At 36.4% G+C, this 13,481-nt stretch overlaps 1 protein-coding gene across 4 annotated transcripts in view; it reads right to left on the minus strand.

Annotated features, from left to right (window-relative positions):
- The window catches only part of AKAP6 (A-kinase anchoring protein 6), a 256,721-nt gene that overhangs the window by 142,316 nt on the left and 100,924 nt on the right, over window positions 1-13,481 (minus strand). For all 4 annotated transcript variants that reach the window (XM_031504984.2, XM_031504983.2, XM_021542661.3 and 1 more), the window contains exon 5: window positions 10,752-10,874. In XM_031504984.2, the coding sequence (XP_031360844.2) occupies window positions 10,752-10,874 (123 nt within the window). The remainder of the gene's footprint in view (window positions 1-10,751; window positions 10,875-13,481) is intronic.

Below are 13,481 nucleotides of genomic sequence, written 5' to 3' on the forward strand. Positions count from 1 at the left end.
ACATGTACTTTTGCAAGTCTCTTGCTCCTGGCACAGTTACCTTCCAATAATTTGCGATGACAAAATACCAAGATATCAAATTCTGAACTCATTTTTTGATCATGGAATGGCAGCTGTTTTCTTCTTTTTTCTTCCTTCAGCATTTTTGATGACATAGAAAGTCTCTGTTTGGACAGTGCCTATTATTTAAGAATTTGAGTTAATAATTTAATAATTTGATTTAATAACCTAATAAGCCATGTAATAATCTAGTAGTATTTTCAGATTCCTGAATATTACCTACCAATAATATTCAGTAAATCAAAAAAATAACTACTGTGTAAGTTATACTTATATTAACATGGAAATGGTTATACATTTAGCTTCTAGTAAAGCCTCACTTTTTAAATTAAGCTTACTTAGTATGAAATAAGCACCACTAGGACATGTTTTCCTGGGAACTAAATATTACATATGAAATGTAATGTCAATGTCTCCTTTGTTCATGTTTTCCATAAAACCTGGGTGTCTAGAAAGAATTTTAAATTTTCTTCTTTTCTTTTAAGCTGCATTTTCATCTGACTGACACTCCACCTGCTAAAAGGAATACAAGCACCATGGAAATCCTTTATGCAGCTCTATAGGCAAGGTTGAGTCTTACAATAGCAGGGATTCTACGTTTGCTTTTTAAGGAGAGTGTGATGAACCCTCCTCTGAAGTAGCCGCACCTGCTCTGTGTTTTTTCATCTCTTTCTGAAACTTAGAACATGTCCTCCCTATAGCAATGATGACCAAGGGGCCAATTATCACCAAATGCTAAACCTATAATGCCTAACCATCATTTGCCTTAGATGAACCACACACTTTTTTCTGTCACCAGTGGAAACTGTTAGATATTTTTTAAGAGTGAATAGTTAGTGGAAAGCAGATTTGGTCTTCTATCCTCTGCAGTAATATGAAGACTTTAAAAGATCAAATTTTTTGAGTTTATCTGGGGCCAATTCCTTCCACTGGCCTCCGCCAGTAGATAAAAATGGACAAAATAACTATTTAACTTTTTATGTTGATTCACAATATCTAAAATGCCTTTAAAATTGACATAAAACTGGGAACCTCACTACTGAAATCCCATAATCATCATGTGATATGGGCATTGTGCTACTGTAGATGTAGATCAGATGTAAGATGGTTTGGCTGCTCAGATAATTTCTCTAAGTTTATCATTCATCTAAACATATTAACTGAAACTTTGAGGTCAAAATGCTTAGTAATGAACTAACTATAGCAACTCTGGGGGTGATTTTACCTTCTGATGATTCATGTGCATTCTCCATCTTTCACTGGATCTGTATGTACTTTTTGTCTGTGAGGAATCAACTACATTTATAAGGAGACAAACTGTTGAGTGTTTTGTAAACAACAAGCACAATTTCTTTAAAAGTGGAAATGGTGAAACAAAGAAGAAATAAACAAGACTAAGTATTGATTAAAATAAAGGACCTCTCTGGTTTTGTCTGTTTTATATTTCATGAATCTGAACACCAAGCAGAAAGAAGACTTAGTACAGTATTAGACGGTATAGTAGATGAGACTAAAGGAGTTAAATTAAGAAGGAGATAATTTAAGACAAATATGAAATTTCCCATGGAAGTCAGATCTATTAGATTGTATAATAACCTCCTAAGGAAAAAAGCGAAAGGCTGAATCCCTTGAGACCATTAAATCTAGACTGGATAAAAATGTGAGAGTAAGGGCTGCAAATGCACTGACAGAGCAGCAACCTAGCTCTGTCACATGGCCACAGAATTTGTATTGGATGTGCAAAACTAAATACGAAGAGGCAGACTCTACTACAGCAGTCCCACAGTAATTCATACTTTTGTAAAATCACCTCACCCCTTTCTTCTCTGTCACAGCTTCTGCCATACTAGTATTAAACAATCAAAGGGGTTTTTCCCTTAATTACATCTTAAACATGAATAACCCACTCTTCCTCACATTAAATGTTTTAGGTCTCTCAGTTTCTGTTTCTCACTCCTCATTGTGTTTGCCACCTTTCAGGTAATTTTGCCAAGTTTTGAATGCATGATTTTAGATGTTAAGAAAAAAGATAGCTCAACTCTCCAGGATGCCTATTTTGCAGATTTAGAAGACGTACAGGCTACTTTTGCAGATATTTTTTATTTCAAAGTCACATAAGTTCTTCTGCTGCCACCATTATTTTTCCTGTATTTCACTATGTAAATTTCTCTTTGATTGTGTCTGTCCAAACACATTTCATTCTCAAAAAAAAAGTACACATGAGGCTTCCTAAATTGAATCTCCGTTTGTCTATTGTCAAGAGACAGCAACAGAAGATGACAGGCAGGAAATGGCATGGGTAAAATTGCTATACAGTGAAACAATTGCTAAGTTGCCATAATCATGGTGAATTGCACACGCAGCCCACTGTACACAACTGCCCTTAATAATTTCTTGCCTTCTTGAGATACTCAGAAAATAATCTGCAGAAACCACAGTTTCCTGATTTGGTGTTCTGTCTTATTTTACACATTTCTAGGTACATCTCTTCCACCCAGAGACACACCATGCCCAAAAACTATTTAATCAAAATATGTCCAAGTTGTATTGCCCTACCACATGCAGAAAAAAAGCCAAGCAAGAGCTAACAGCTTTCCAAACCAAAGATGAATTAATGGGCATAGTAGCCTTGGTAAATATGGAGTTACCAAGGGGAAAATAACTTACACATGTATATTATGTAAATCTTATTTAGTTTACTTACTATCAGACCAAAATGAACTCTCTGGCATTAAATAATGCCATGTAGTTTTAAATAGTTCTTGATTTTAGTTTCTAGATTTTAGTTTCATTTCAGGGGAATATGAAGGAGATGTAATTTGTTTTATATATGTACAGGCAAAAAGTTTCATGCAATTAGAAGGTGAACTAAAGATCCATCTTAGCAAAATATATCTAATAAATAATCTGATTATTAACCCAATTCATTTGTAGAATTAAGAAAGAGAAAAGAGCATCATAGGAGATGCAAATAAAAATATTTACCAATCAAAACCTCCATTCATTTCCTGGATGTTCTGTATTTTGCCTGAATGCTTTGGCATTGCAAACACCAAAACACAGACAGCAATTGTGCTACTTTGAGTACTTAAAATGTGAATGATATGCCTCTGAGTAATATAGTACAGAACCATGGGAGTGGTCAATAGCTCTTGGCAGGTAAGTAAAAGCAAATTTAAATGTTGCTGAAAGTGTGCTTGTTTGGCCTTTGATGCTGGCATTACACTTTTCAATGATTTACAATCTCCAAATTTTTTAAAAATAAATTTCATTTCATTTCCAAAAACAAATTACTGACTGCATCTATATTGATAATACCAGCATAAACAATACTAAAATTTCAGGCAATAGCATGCATTTTAATAGACAAAAAATTTACAATCACCAAAGTTCCTACATAAGCATGACGCAGTTTATTTGTAAAACAAACTTTAATTTCAAATAATTTTTAAAGGTGTTTCAAAAGTTACAATGATAGGTTTGTGTAAAGAGCATAACCGTGTTATCATACACAAAGCTCCGAAGCTTCTAAGTCACAATTTATGTGAAATATTTTTTGCTAAAATTTTTTTACTAGGTTAGTGCCTAGTATTTTATAATGGTGATTTTATTTAATTTTATTACTACAGTCACTGAGTCCCCTGTATGCAAATAATGTCATCTGCAGGCCAAACACACAACATGCCCAGTGGAATCCCTTTCATCACTCAGACTTACACTATCTCAATTTTGGGATACCTCAGGACCAGTTTTAAGTAGTGAGAATTGACAGGGAGTGAACATTTACAACACTGCCAAAGCAAGTTACCCTGCCTTGTTCAGCTTCACCAACAAGCGCAAATGAATTTTAAAAACTTCCCAAACTTTGAACTCTAACTTTTTAAACCTCAAACATCATGCATTAAAAAAAACCAAAAACAAACAAAAAACCAAACCAACCAAAACAAGAGAGCAATACATTTGTTCTTGAGGCATAGATCATACCCTATACCTTCATACATGTAGAATACAAGACTTCACAATCCCCACAAGTAAGAGTCCAGATTTTGAACATTACAATTTTCCTTTTTCTTCAGTAGAAGAAGCAAAGCTATTTTAGGATGACACCCTAATATGCTCTGCTTCTGGTTTAATGCCTCCTCTGTCCAATGATGACTGTGACTCCCAGAACTAGAGAAGCTGGTACATGAAGGTAGTTAACAACCAAGAGGCAGGCTCAGCAGAGCTACATTTTATTATGGGGTCCTATCCCTTTCCCATGCAAAACTGTAAATTTGGGGGTAGCAAAGACTGTCCTGGGAAGGTTTGGACCAATCAAAAACCAAAGTAAATGCAATATTCTTTTAATTTGCAGTTGTACAAAATACCTACACAAGGGTATGTATCTACAAATTAGAAAGATAAGGAAGAAAAACAGTAGTACTCTTAATAATATTAAGTCTCTAGGAAAATCACAAAAAAACTATTTCTCATACTACAAGCTTGCACAAAATAAACCTCCGGAGTGGGACTATGTGTACAGGAACGCAGTAAATGGATATTATCTTCCTTCATTAAAAACATATATAGTAATAACTGATCCAAATCATAATAGATCTACTTCTGTACTCCTAGGACCATTACCATGGCCCACTCTTTCTCCTTACAAAGAAAAGATATGTGTCAGCTTTTCTTCATTGCATGATCTTATGGGAATCATCTGTAGATCAAGCACAGTATTTTTGTATTGGTCAGGACAGCAGTGATGTTATTAGAAGGGTAATATACCTGGATTTGCTTTCTTATATACTTGCTTTCAATTGTCCTTAGTCACCAAAAATGTTCTTTAAATTTGAATAACAGTCCAAACAGTTCAGAAACCTCTATTTTTTCCCACAGCCAGCAACTTATATTCTCTGGGTTCAGACTGTAATACAGGTAGAGCCAAATGCATTGAAATGGCAGCAACATTTCCTACACTTTAACTCAAGAAATAGAAAAGTTTACATAGAGGTTATTTGGTTTACAGATTTTTAAAGCTGAATAATAGTCAAAACTGACAATATACTTGCATTCTGCTTATTTAAGTTTCCTGTCTTACTTCCTATTAAATCATTTTATTAGCCTGTGAAATCTGCTGAGTGTAGTCTACATCTCTGATCAGTATGTTCTGCAGACTGCTTCCAATGGAAAAGCACACACATTCAGGAACTCGTGAACACTCAACATGCCTTTCAAGATAAAAAACACCATAACATTTTAAAATTCAAACTAACAATAGGCTAAAGAAAATCAAATCCAAATCCTTAGAGAAACAAAATATTAGGTCACTCATGGTGCTCACTCTTTAGTGCCATCACTCTGAAGAAAGTATTCTGTATTTTGAGGAACTTATCTAAATTAGCTGCCATGCACATTGGAAATTCCCATATAGCAAAAGTACAATACATAACTTAGCCATTTCAGAGGCTTTAATACCTTTAATAAAATTACCATTACCACTGCTACCACAAAGATAGTTTGTAGATTAGCCCAAGGCATGTGTATTTAACCTTATTTTCAATAAGAATAGATATTTAATACTTCTCCAAACTGACATTTTTCAGAAAATGAGATTTTCCAGGGAGATGAGAATGATCTTTTTTCAGACATATCAGTCTTGCTACAAACAGACAATCAGGTATCATGAAATATCACTGAGGCATCATTACTTCACCAACACAATTTCTTAAATGTGAAAATACAATCTATTTTCTGTATGAAGGCATTTGCTGTTTTCAGCTCAGAAATTGCTGAGCTATGATGTGGCCAGAAACATTTATAACAGAGACAGAAAAATCCTTATTTCATTTCTCTTTGGATAATAAAACTCAAGTCCCCTGTATCTTAAGAAGAATTTGGTTCTGAATGGAGATGACAACTTTATGAACAGAAGGAAAGGAAATGCTAATGTGAATCAACTTGTCTAATTTCCTTTGAAATACTAATGATGATATGATATTTTTAAGACTCTAACCAGTAAAGTAAATATGGTGACTGAGAAGGTTAATATAATGAACTGATTCTAGGCTAAAAAGGATTTTAATGTGGCACAAAGCTTGTGACTGAATTGGAGTAAATGTTACTGACAGGGATCTGAAAACTAAGAAATTACTATTCATGGATATTATCAGTTAGTGTATCCAAAGCACACTTTGTACTGCAATAACTACATGCAATCCTCACCTCTTGTGGTTTTTATGGAACAATATTTGCTATTCTAGTTTCAACTAAACAGAACATATATTTTTGCCTAAAAATCCAAGAAGCAAGAACAGTCTTACTGGATAAAAATGGACAGAAATGCTTGACTACTAATTCCAAATTTCTAAGAAGACTTTACCTTAATTAGTTTTATCACTACAGAAAAAAATATTGTTTGCCAACATCTACTAATAATGCAAGAAATATTTAAAAAGTTGCATCTAAATAAGTGTAAGATATTGTATTTTTCCTTTGCAGGATTACATTTAAATATCTTGTGTTCCCTAGCCCTAAGTATGACTCCAGACACAGAAATGGCTTAGTGCAATGACCTAAGAGCACACCACACTACAGTGCAAAAGTAGGAGTTGTGCAGCAATAAGAAAACAAAGTAATGTCTTAACAACAAAGGAAAAAGTTAAAACTACAGAATTAAAGTTTCAGACCTCAGCAAATATATATAGTACCTTTTATCTAAACCTTTTCCTCAGCGATTCTTGGCAGCAGATAACTTACTTCTTTACTATGCTCAAAGACTGTATCTTATCAGGCCATGGATAAAGTTAAATACCTTTTTTAGCCAACTAAAATGGTCAAGAGATACATGGTGTATTCTTATTTGTCAAGCTGGTTAGAAAGTCTGCTTTGTTTCACAAGCACAGCAGTATCACCTAGACAGATGCTTTTAGCTCACAAGCTGCCTTCAGGATACTGTTTTTAATGAAAACTGATTTGCATACCACCAAGTCTATGCTTAGAGTCTGCTAGCAGCTGATTTTGATCAGGGTGCCAATGGGTAAGAATCAGCAAAACAGAAGAGATACAAAAGATGAAGTGAATCAGAAACCATTTTCAGAAGTTCCTTTTGGTAAGGTAAACAAAGCTATATTTTCATTAGGAACTGATTTTAACATAATTACTAAAAAAATTCAAAACCTGCTTCATTTTTTCTCTAGTAGGACTGACTGAGACCTTTGTGGAAAAGTAGACTTCTACTGAAAAACAGGCCTGTTTTATGAAAACATATTAGTGTTTTCGACATCTGCTGGCTTGGGTGGCTGCCTGCAGAGTGCCAGATGTTCAAGGGTGGCTGATCCATGTCAGCTTTTCCATATGAATGGGAAGCACACAGCTCCCAAATCAGTTTAACCAACATTACCGAGTTGTGAAGACCTGTAAAATTGAAAGAATAATTTCAGTCAATATTTCAAGGATCTCTGAGAGTATTTTCATTTATAGATTTGTGCTTTGGTGTTATCTAAAATGAAGCCTATAGCAGCTTTTGTTCTGCAGAACATCAGGGAGCTAGGTTTTAAAATTTGTAAGAACACTGTTCCTAAGCTGAAGATTGTCTATTACAGCACACATTCAATATGTAGACTACCTTTTAAATTGTAGAAAAAAATCATACTCTTTAGCAAAATGTTTAGTTCCACATCGTGGCAAAATTGATGGAGTTTAAGTTGTAACTGTGATTTTAAGAATGAATTTCCAATAGGTCTTACACTTGCTAGCTATAATTGTGGTGTATTTGGGTATCAGACCTGTGCCTGCGTGCACACAGTGCATTTAGTTGTGAATTCCCCTGGTAGCCCAGGAATTCCCCAGCTAGTCTCTGTGCAGAGGAGATAATTGGAAAAAACAGACCAAATTGAGGAGAGGCTGCCTTCCACGTTCATCACAGTGTGCTCCACTGTTTCAGGAGCTGTCCAGGCAGGACCTTCAGACACTAACAGAGATGCCTCTGCAGGCAGTTCTTGTTGAGCCAAGAGCAATAGACAAACCCTATTCATGTGTTTCCAAGTGTTGATTAACATCCTTGTGGACAGTATTGCCAGGGCAGGTATAAGAATTAACAAGAACAATTGTCTGGGGAATTGTACCAATTTAAGCTGATGTCAAGCTATGCTAGAGACTTGAACTCCAATCCTGTTTAAGAGATTTGACTCCTCATGTGAGCATTACTTTATGCAAAGATTTTCAAAAGTTGATGCTGTAGGTTTCTTGTGATGCCTTTTTTTATAAACACACTCTATGTGTCTATGCACCCATTTCTTGAAATGTCAAAGATGAAGAAAAGCAAGGCTGAGTGGGGAGAGATTGTAAAATTCAAACTTTTTCAACAGTTTACATTAAAATCCTGAAGAGACAGCCTACAGTTTTACATTCTGGAAAATTTGGAAGATGTTCACAGCCTTCTCCTTGTCACCTCTGTAGAACTTTTCCCAACCAATGACAAAGGGAACAAGCACATTTTGTGTGTTTTCTTGCTCCTGTTATTTTATTTTCTTAATTTTTTATAGAAGAGATTTCATTCATGAATGCAGAATATTCCCTCTTTATGGCATTAATTTTGTCATTACAACAAATGTATTTCAAAGAAAACAGTATCACAGTTCATGGAATTGATAACCTGTGCCAAAGGCTAAGGATATGTCTCTACTAATAAAATCTACATCAAGTTTTCACCTATTCTATGATGAGAAAACCTGCACCAGTGAGGAAACAGTTATGAGATATGCTAGTGTAGATGCACTACACAGGAAACAACCAAGACATTTTCTTTGTTTTCCCATCTAGTTTACTACCAGTGTCTGTATTATAAACCCATAAGTCTGGAACCTAGTCATGTAAAGTTCCAAATCTTTTACTTCAGTATATCTTAGGTGAGTCTGACACGGATGACCTGACTGGCAAAAGAAGAAAATTAGAAGTATAAGTCCCTCACACAAGCCACAGTCACCATGGCCTTACAATGTTCAAATAAGGGACACTTCACAGTGAGCTTAACATGAATTGAAGCTCACCTACTTCTGTTTAAACACAGATTAGGATGCTTGACAGATAAAAGCCACTGAAAAGCTGACAATCTAGAGTTAATACAAACAACTATCTTCCACGCTACAAAATGCTCTGTATTTCGTGCTGTGTAGAAACTAGTATGATAGCATACAGTTTCTGAAATCCAAGAAAAAATACTCAGTTATGGTTTTTCAGGTTATTCAGTGAGTTTTTCACTGGATATAGATGCCATGAAATAATTATAATATTATCAAATATAAAATATAAAGAGAACAATTCTTTAGATATTTTACTTCTGCAATGAAGTAAAAAAAATCCCCACCTGGCTTCATAACATAATGATTCAGAAGCATATGAGGATTTTCTTACCCCAGATACACAGAGGGCAGCTGGGAGCCTAACTACTGACAGGGGAAAGTGAGGTTGTACAAGTGCCCACATACTCATTTATTCAGACTATCTCAAGCAATGACAGATTTGCCTCTGAGCTACTCTTCCACATTCCAGTCTGATATAGATGGGTTTGGCCCCACCTTCCCAAGAACCACATGGCAAAGTTGTAATTAATTTTTCTGCAAATGAGCTACTGGGCTCCTCCCCATGGAATAAAGGGGAAAAGAAACTGTGAGAGTTACTCAGCCTGGTGATTGCCCTGTTACCTGGAATATGTTTCTTTTTATCCAGTCAAGAGTGGAAATTGCAATTCCATTCATAAAAGCTTCTCATCAGAAGTTTCATGTTGCAGAGTACAAAGAAAAATTGAAGTGACCAATGCCTTTTCTGAGGTCTCATTTCACAATGTGCTCTGTGCCTTCAGAGCACCTGTAGACACAATGGGATTCATGGGCATGAGTGTGTGCAGAAGGCAAGGCAAAAATCTGAACTCTGCCACAAAACACAAAATCTGCAACATAAGGAAAAATGAAGTGTCTTCATACTGCATTTGATAGACTACCATAAGCACTTAATCCAGTGACTGCCCATAGGCACTACTACAACAGAAATGTTTAAGAGCAATACATGCAAGAGCTTCCTGTATAGCTGAAATCCTGAAGACAGTTTTCAGTTTGATTTTAACTGTACATGTAGTTGATGTATACCTAATTAATTTAATAATGGTCACTCCCATAATACAGTAGGGATTAAGATGATATTTTTTCCTGGAACATATCATGTGACTTCCTGGGACTGTCAAATCATTTTCTACTATAATATTGTCGGAGACTGGAAATGAGGCTGATCTTTGGGGGTTTATGATCTGATGTGGGCTCAGCTAATGTACTGTTTCATATAACTGGGGTGTCTAGGTCATTGGCTCAGAGTAGTGCTATCACCACATTTTCTTCCATTTCATACTGGTTAGAACCTAAGATTTTGGCAGAAAGAGAGGAAATTTCTCAGTTTAATTTTCTGTACCTTTTTTTTTTTACTAGCTACAGTAATCTCATTTTTACAAAGTTATCAGTACATTTCTCAAGTACAGAAAATAATTTGTTAGTATTTTCATTAAAACAATTTGTTGGTATTTTCATTAAAATAAACTGCAATGCTGCAAATCTTACATTAAAATATAGACACACACTAGTAATTAAAAAGTAATAATCAAATAAAAAGCACAACAGAACACTTCAATTACTGATAGCAATCATAGTATAATCTTGTCCTACCAAGTGTGTCTCCAGGTAGAGTTTCAGGCTGTCTGTCTCTGCTTTAGGAGGAGTCCAGTTCTCTGTTGTTTCCATGGCTTCATTTAACCAGTGAATGAATTCATCCAGCTTGCTTACAAACCCCTTACCATGTAAGAAAAAAGAAAGAATGAGTAAAGCATTTGTTAGCAAAATGGCAACATGAAAAATGTATGCTCTTTTTTTTTTTCTTTTAGCCAAAAGAGTAAAATTTTACCTCTTACAACCTAAAACAAACAAACAAATAAAACAATTAGAGAGTGGTCTTCTGGTAACTGAGTAGCAGAACAGTGTTTCTGGGAATAATCCAATGTGATATCTTGGGACAAGACAATGTGGGATCCCTACGACTGTGATGAAATAGAGAAAATAGCAAAGTTTTACAGAATATGAGGGAGAGATATAAAAAGCTTTATAGAAATTATAATGAAAAGTGAGCTTAAGACCTTGCACTGAGCAGACTGAGTGTATTATGAGCACTAACTGTTGACAAAAGGACTGAACAAAGCTGTATTAACAAGGTATACACAGCAGACCAAGGGAAGAAATTACTTGTCAGAACTTGGGTGTTGTGATTCCTGTTTTGGCTCATAGCATGAGACTCAGAGAGAGGAAATCAAACAGTAGATGAGGCAGAATATATAGCATTTAATATAAATATTGCTGATTGCATTTGAGCCACACAGATGGTGCTCTGGAGAAGACAGGAGCTCCTGCTTCTCAGGAGCACCATTTATTTCAAGATTAGTACCAATTATATTTTCTGATTAAAAATAGTGTCCCTGAATTTACATGATTGGATGATTCTATCAGCACATACTGAGTACAGATAATTTTACTGAAGTCTTATCCACCACAAAGCAAGAGAGTAAATGGAATAAACTGACCGTGGTGTTTATAAGCACCCTGAAAATTAACTCTGAAGAGGAATGTGGATCTATTACAAGTGTTGTAAGACTATATTAAGTTAGGTCTAATACTGGTTATATTATTAGTCATAAGCTATGAATTTCCAGCATAGTGGGAATTTCAATTTTCAGTTGGGCAACAACTCAGTATATACACTCAGTACCTCAGTCTCACCACTCTGTTAAATGATTTCTGCTAATTATTAGTCCATTCAGATAGCTAAAAGTAAACTAAGCATAGAACTTTTAAACAATCCTGAGTGTCTCAGGAGTCCAAATCTTCTTTTCCAAAGTTGCACATGAAATTGGAATTCTAAACAAGACAATAAAAAAAGAGTCTGAGCAGTAGGTGCATAGCTGTGTTACTTAAAGGGCAATGGTTATAACCCAGACCAAGCAGAACCACACTTCCTTCAAAATTCAAGGTAGAAGAGCCATTTTGGTTCAGCACTTTTGAGAATCAGGGTCCAGTAACCAACTTTTGGCTCCCAGGTGAAGCAGAAGTGCTTCTAAACCAAAGCTAGAGTCTGGCAGAAAGCTGCAGTGCATGCTGCAGGCATGACAGCACCCACTTCAGCACCCTGAGGACTTTCATTTTTTTATGTGACTCCCCACAAGACCTCAGGTTACAGAGACTATTGCCATCTCTATTCATTGAATCCACTGTATATCAAACCATTATAAGGAAGAAAACTGGTATTGTACAGGTTTCATTGTAGGTTATTTTCCAGGATATTCCAGAAAGAGGGAAGAAAGACAGGGAAAGCAACCCAGTGGCTATGGTGACTGAGACAACGTGCCTTTATTCTGGGGCAAGTAATGAAGGCAACTACATCTCTTGTCTCCCAACAGCAGGCTACCATACCACAGGGGCACAGGGGCTATATTCCCCCATGTCAATCAACAGACAGGGGCAGTGGCAAGATGTTCTCCTTGCTTCATTGCTTACTTTCTTCCAGCTCACAGTAGAGCATGAGATGCCAGACTGGCAGAGGAGTGGGAGACGTGAGCTGAGGAAGAGAACAGCGGGAGGAGTAAAGTCCTTCTTGTCCCTCCAATAAATCTCTGCCTGCATTTTAGCATCATGCTGTCCTTGAGAGACAAGGTGATATGGTAAGCAAAAAGAAAAAAAAAAAAAAAAAAGGGTCTCTCTTGTACATGCGTCAAGTATTTTACCGAAAGAGACACGTATTACATCTGCCGGCAGTACTCAATGTCTGTATGCCTTCAAAAGGGTGCTTGGAAACACTGAAGGCTTGCAGCAATATAAAGAGCAACTATTAGCCACGGAGCTACTTCTGTCCTCTCACAAAACCCGCCTGTGTTGCAATGTCTGCTACTTCGCGCTGGTGCTGCCACTCGCAAGCATCCAGCTCCAGCAGCCTCACTCAGGCCAGCCGGGCTGCGGGAATGCTCGGGGACTCGTCTGGAGGCCTGGACAAAAAACCCACAGACAGTCTCCTACAGAACCACGGTGAGGCACGCTATCTGAGAAAGAAAAAGAAAAAGAAAAAGAAAAAGAAAAAGAAAAAGAAAAAGAAAAAGAAAAAGAAAAAGAAAAAGAAAAAGAAAAAGAAAAAGAAAAAGAAAAAGAAAAAGAAAAAGAAAAAGAAAAAGAAAAAAAGAAGAAGAGAAAAAGAAGAAGAGAAAAAGAAGAGGCTGGAAGCGCCAGTGCCACCTGGCACGTTGGGACTGTGGCAGGAGACACTGTGCCCGAGGGGAGCCCGCGGCAGGGGGAGCAGTGGCCGCGGCTAGCCCCGGCGGGCTCTCTTCTGCCAGGCTGCACAAATCACAATAATCCTAC

The sequence above is a fragment of the Lonchura striata genome, chromosome 6, assembly GCF_046129695.1.
Source record: "Lonchura striata isolate bLonStr1 chromosome 6, bLonStr1.mat, whole genome shotgun sequence".
NCBI lineage: Eukaryota > Metazoa > Chordata > Aves > Passeriformes > Estrildidae > Lonchura > Lonchura striata.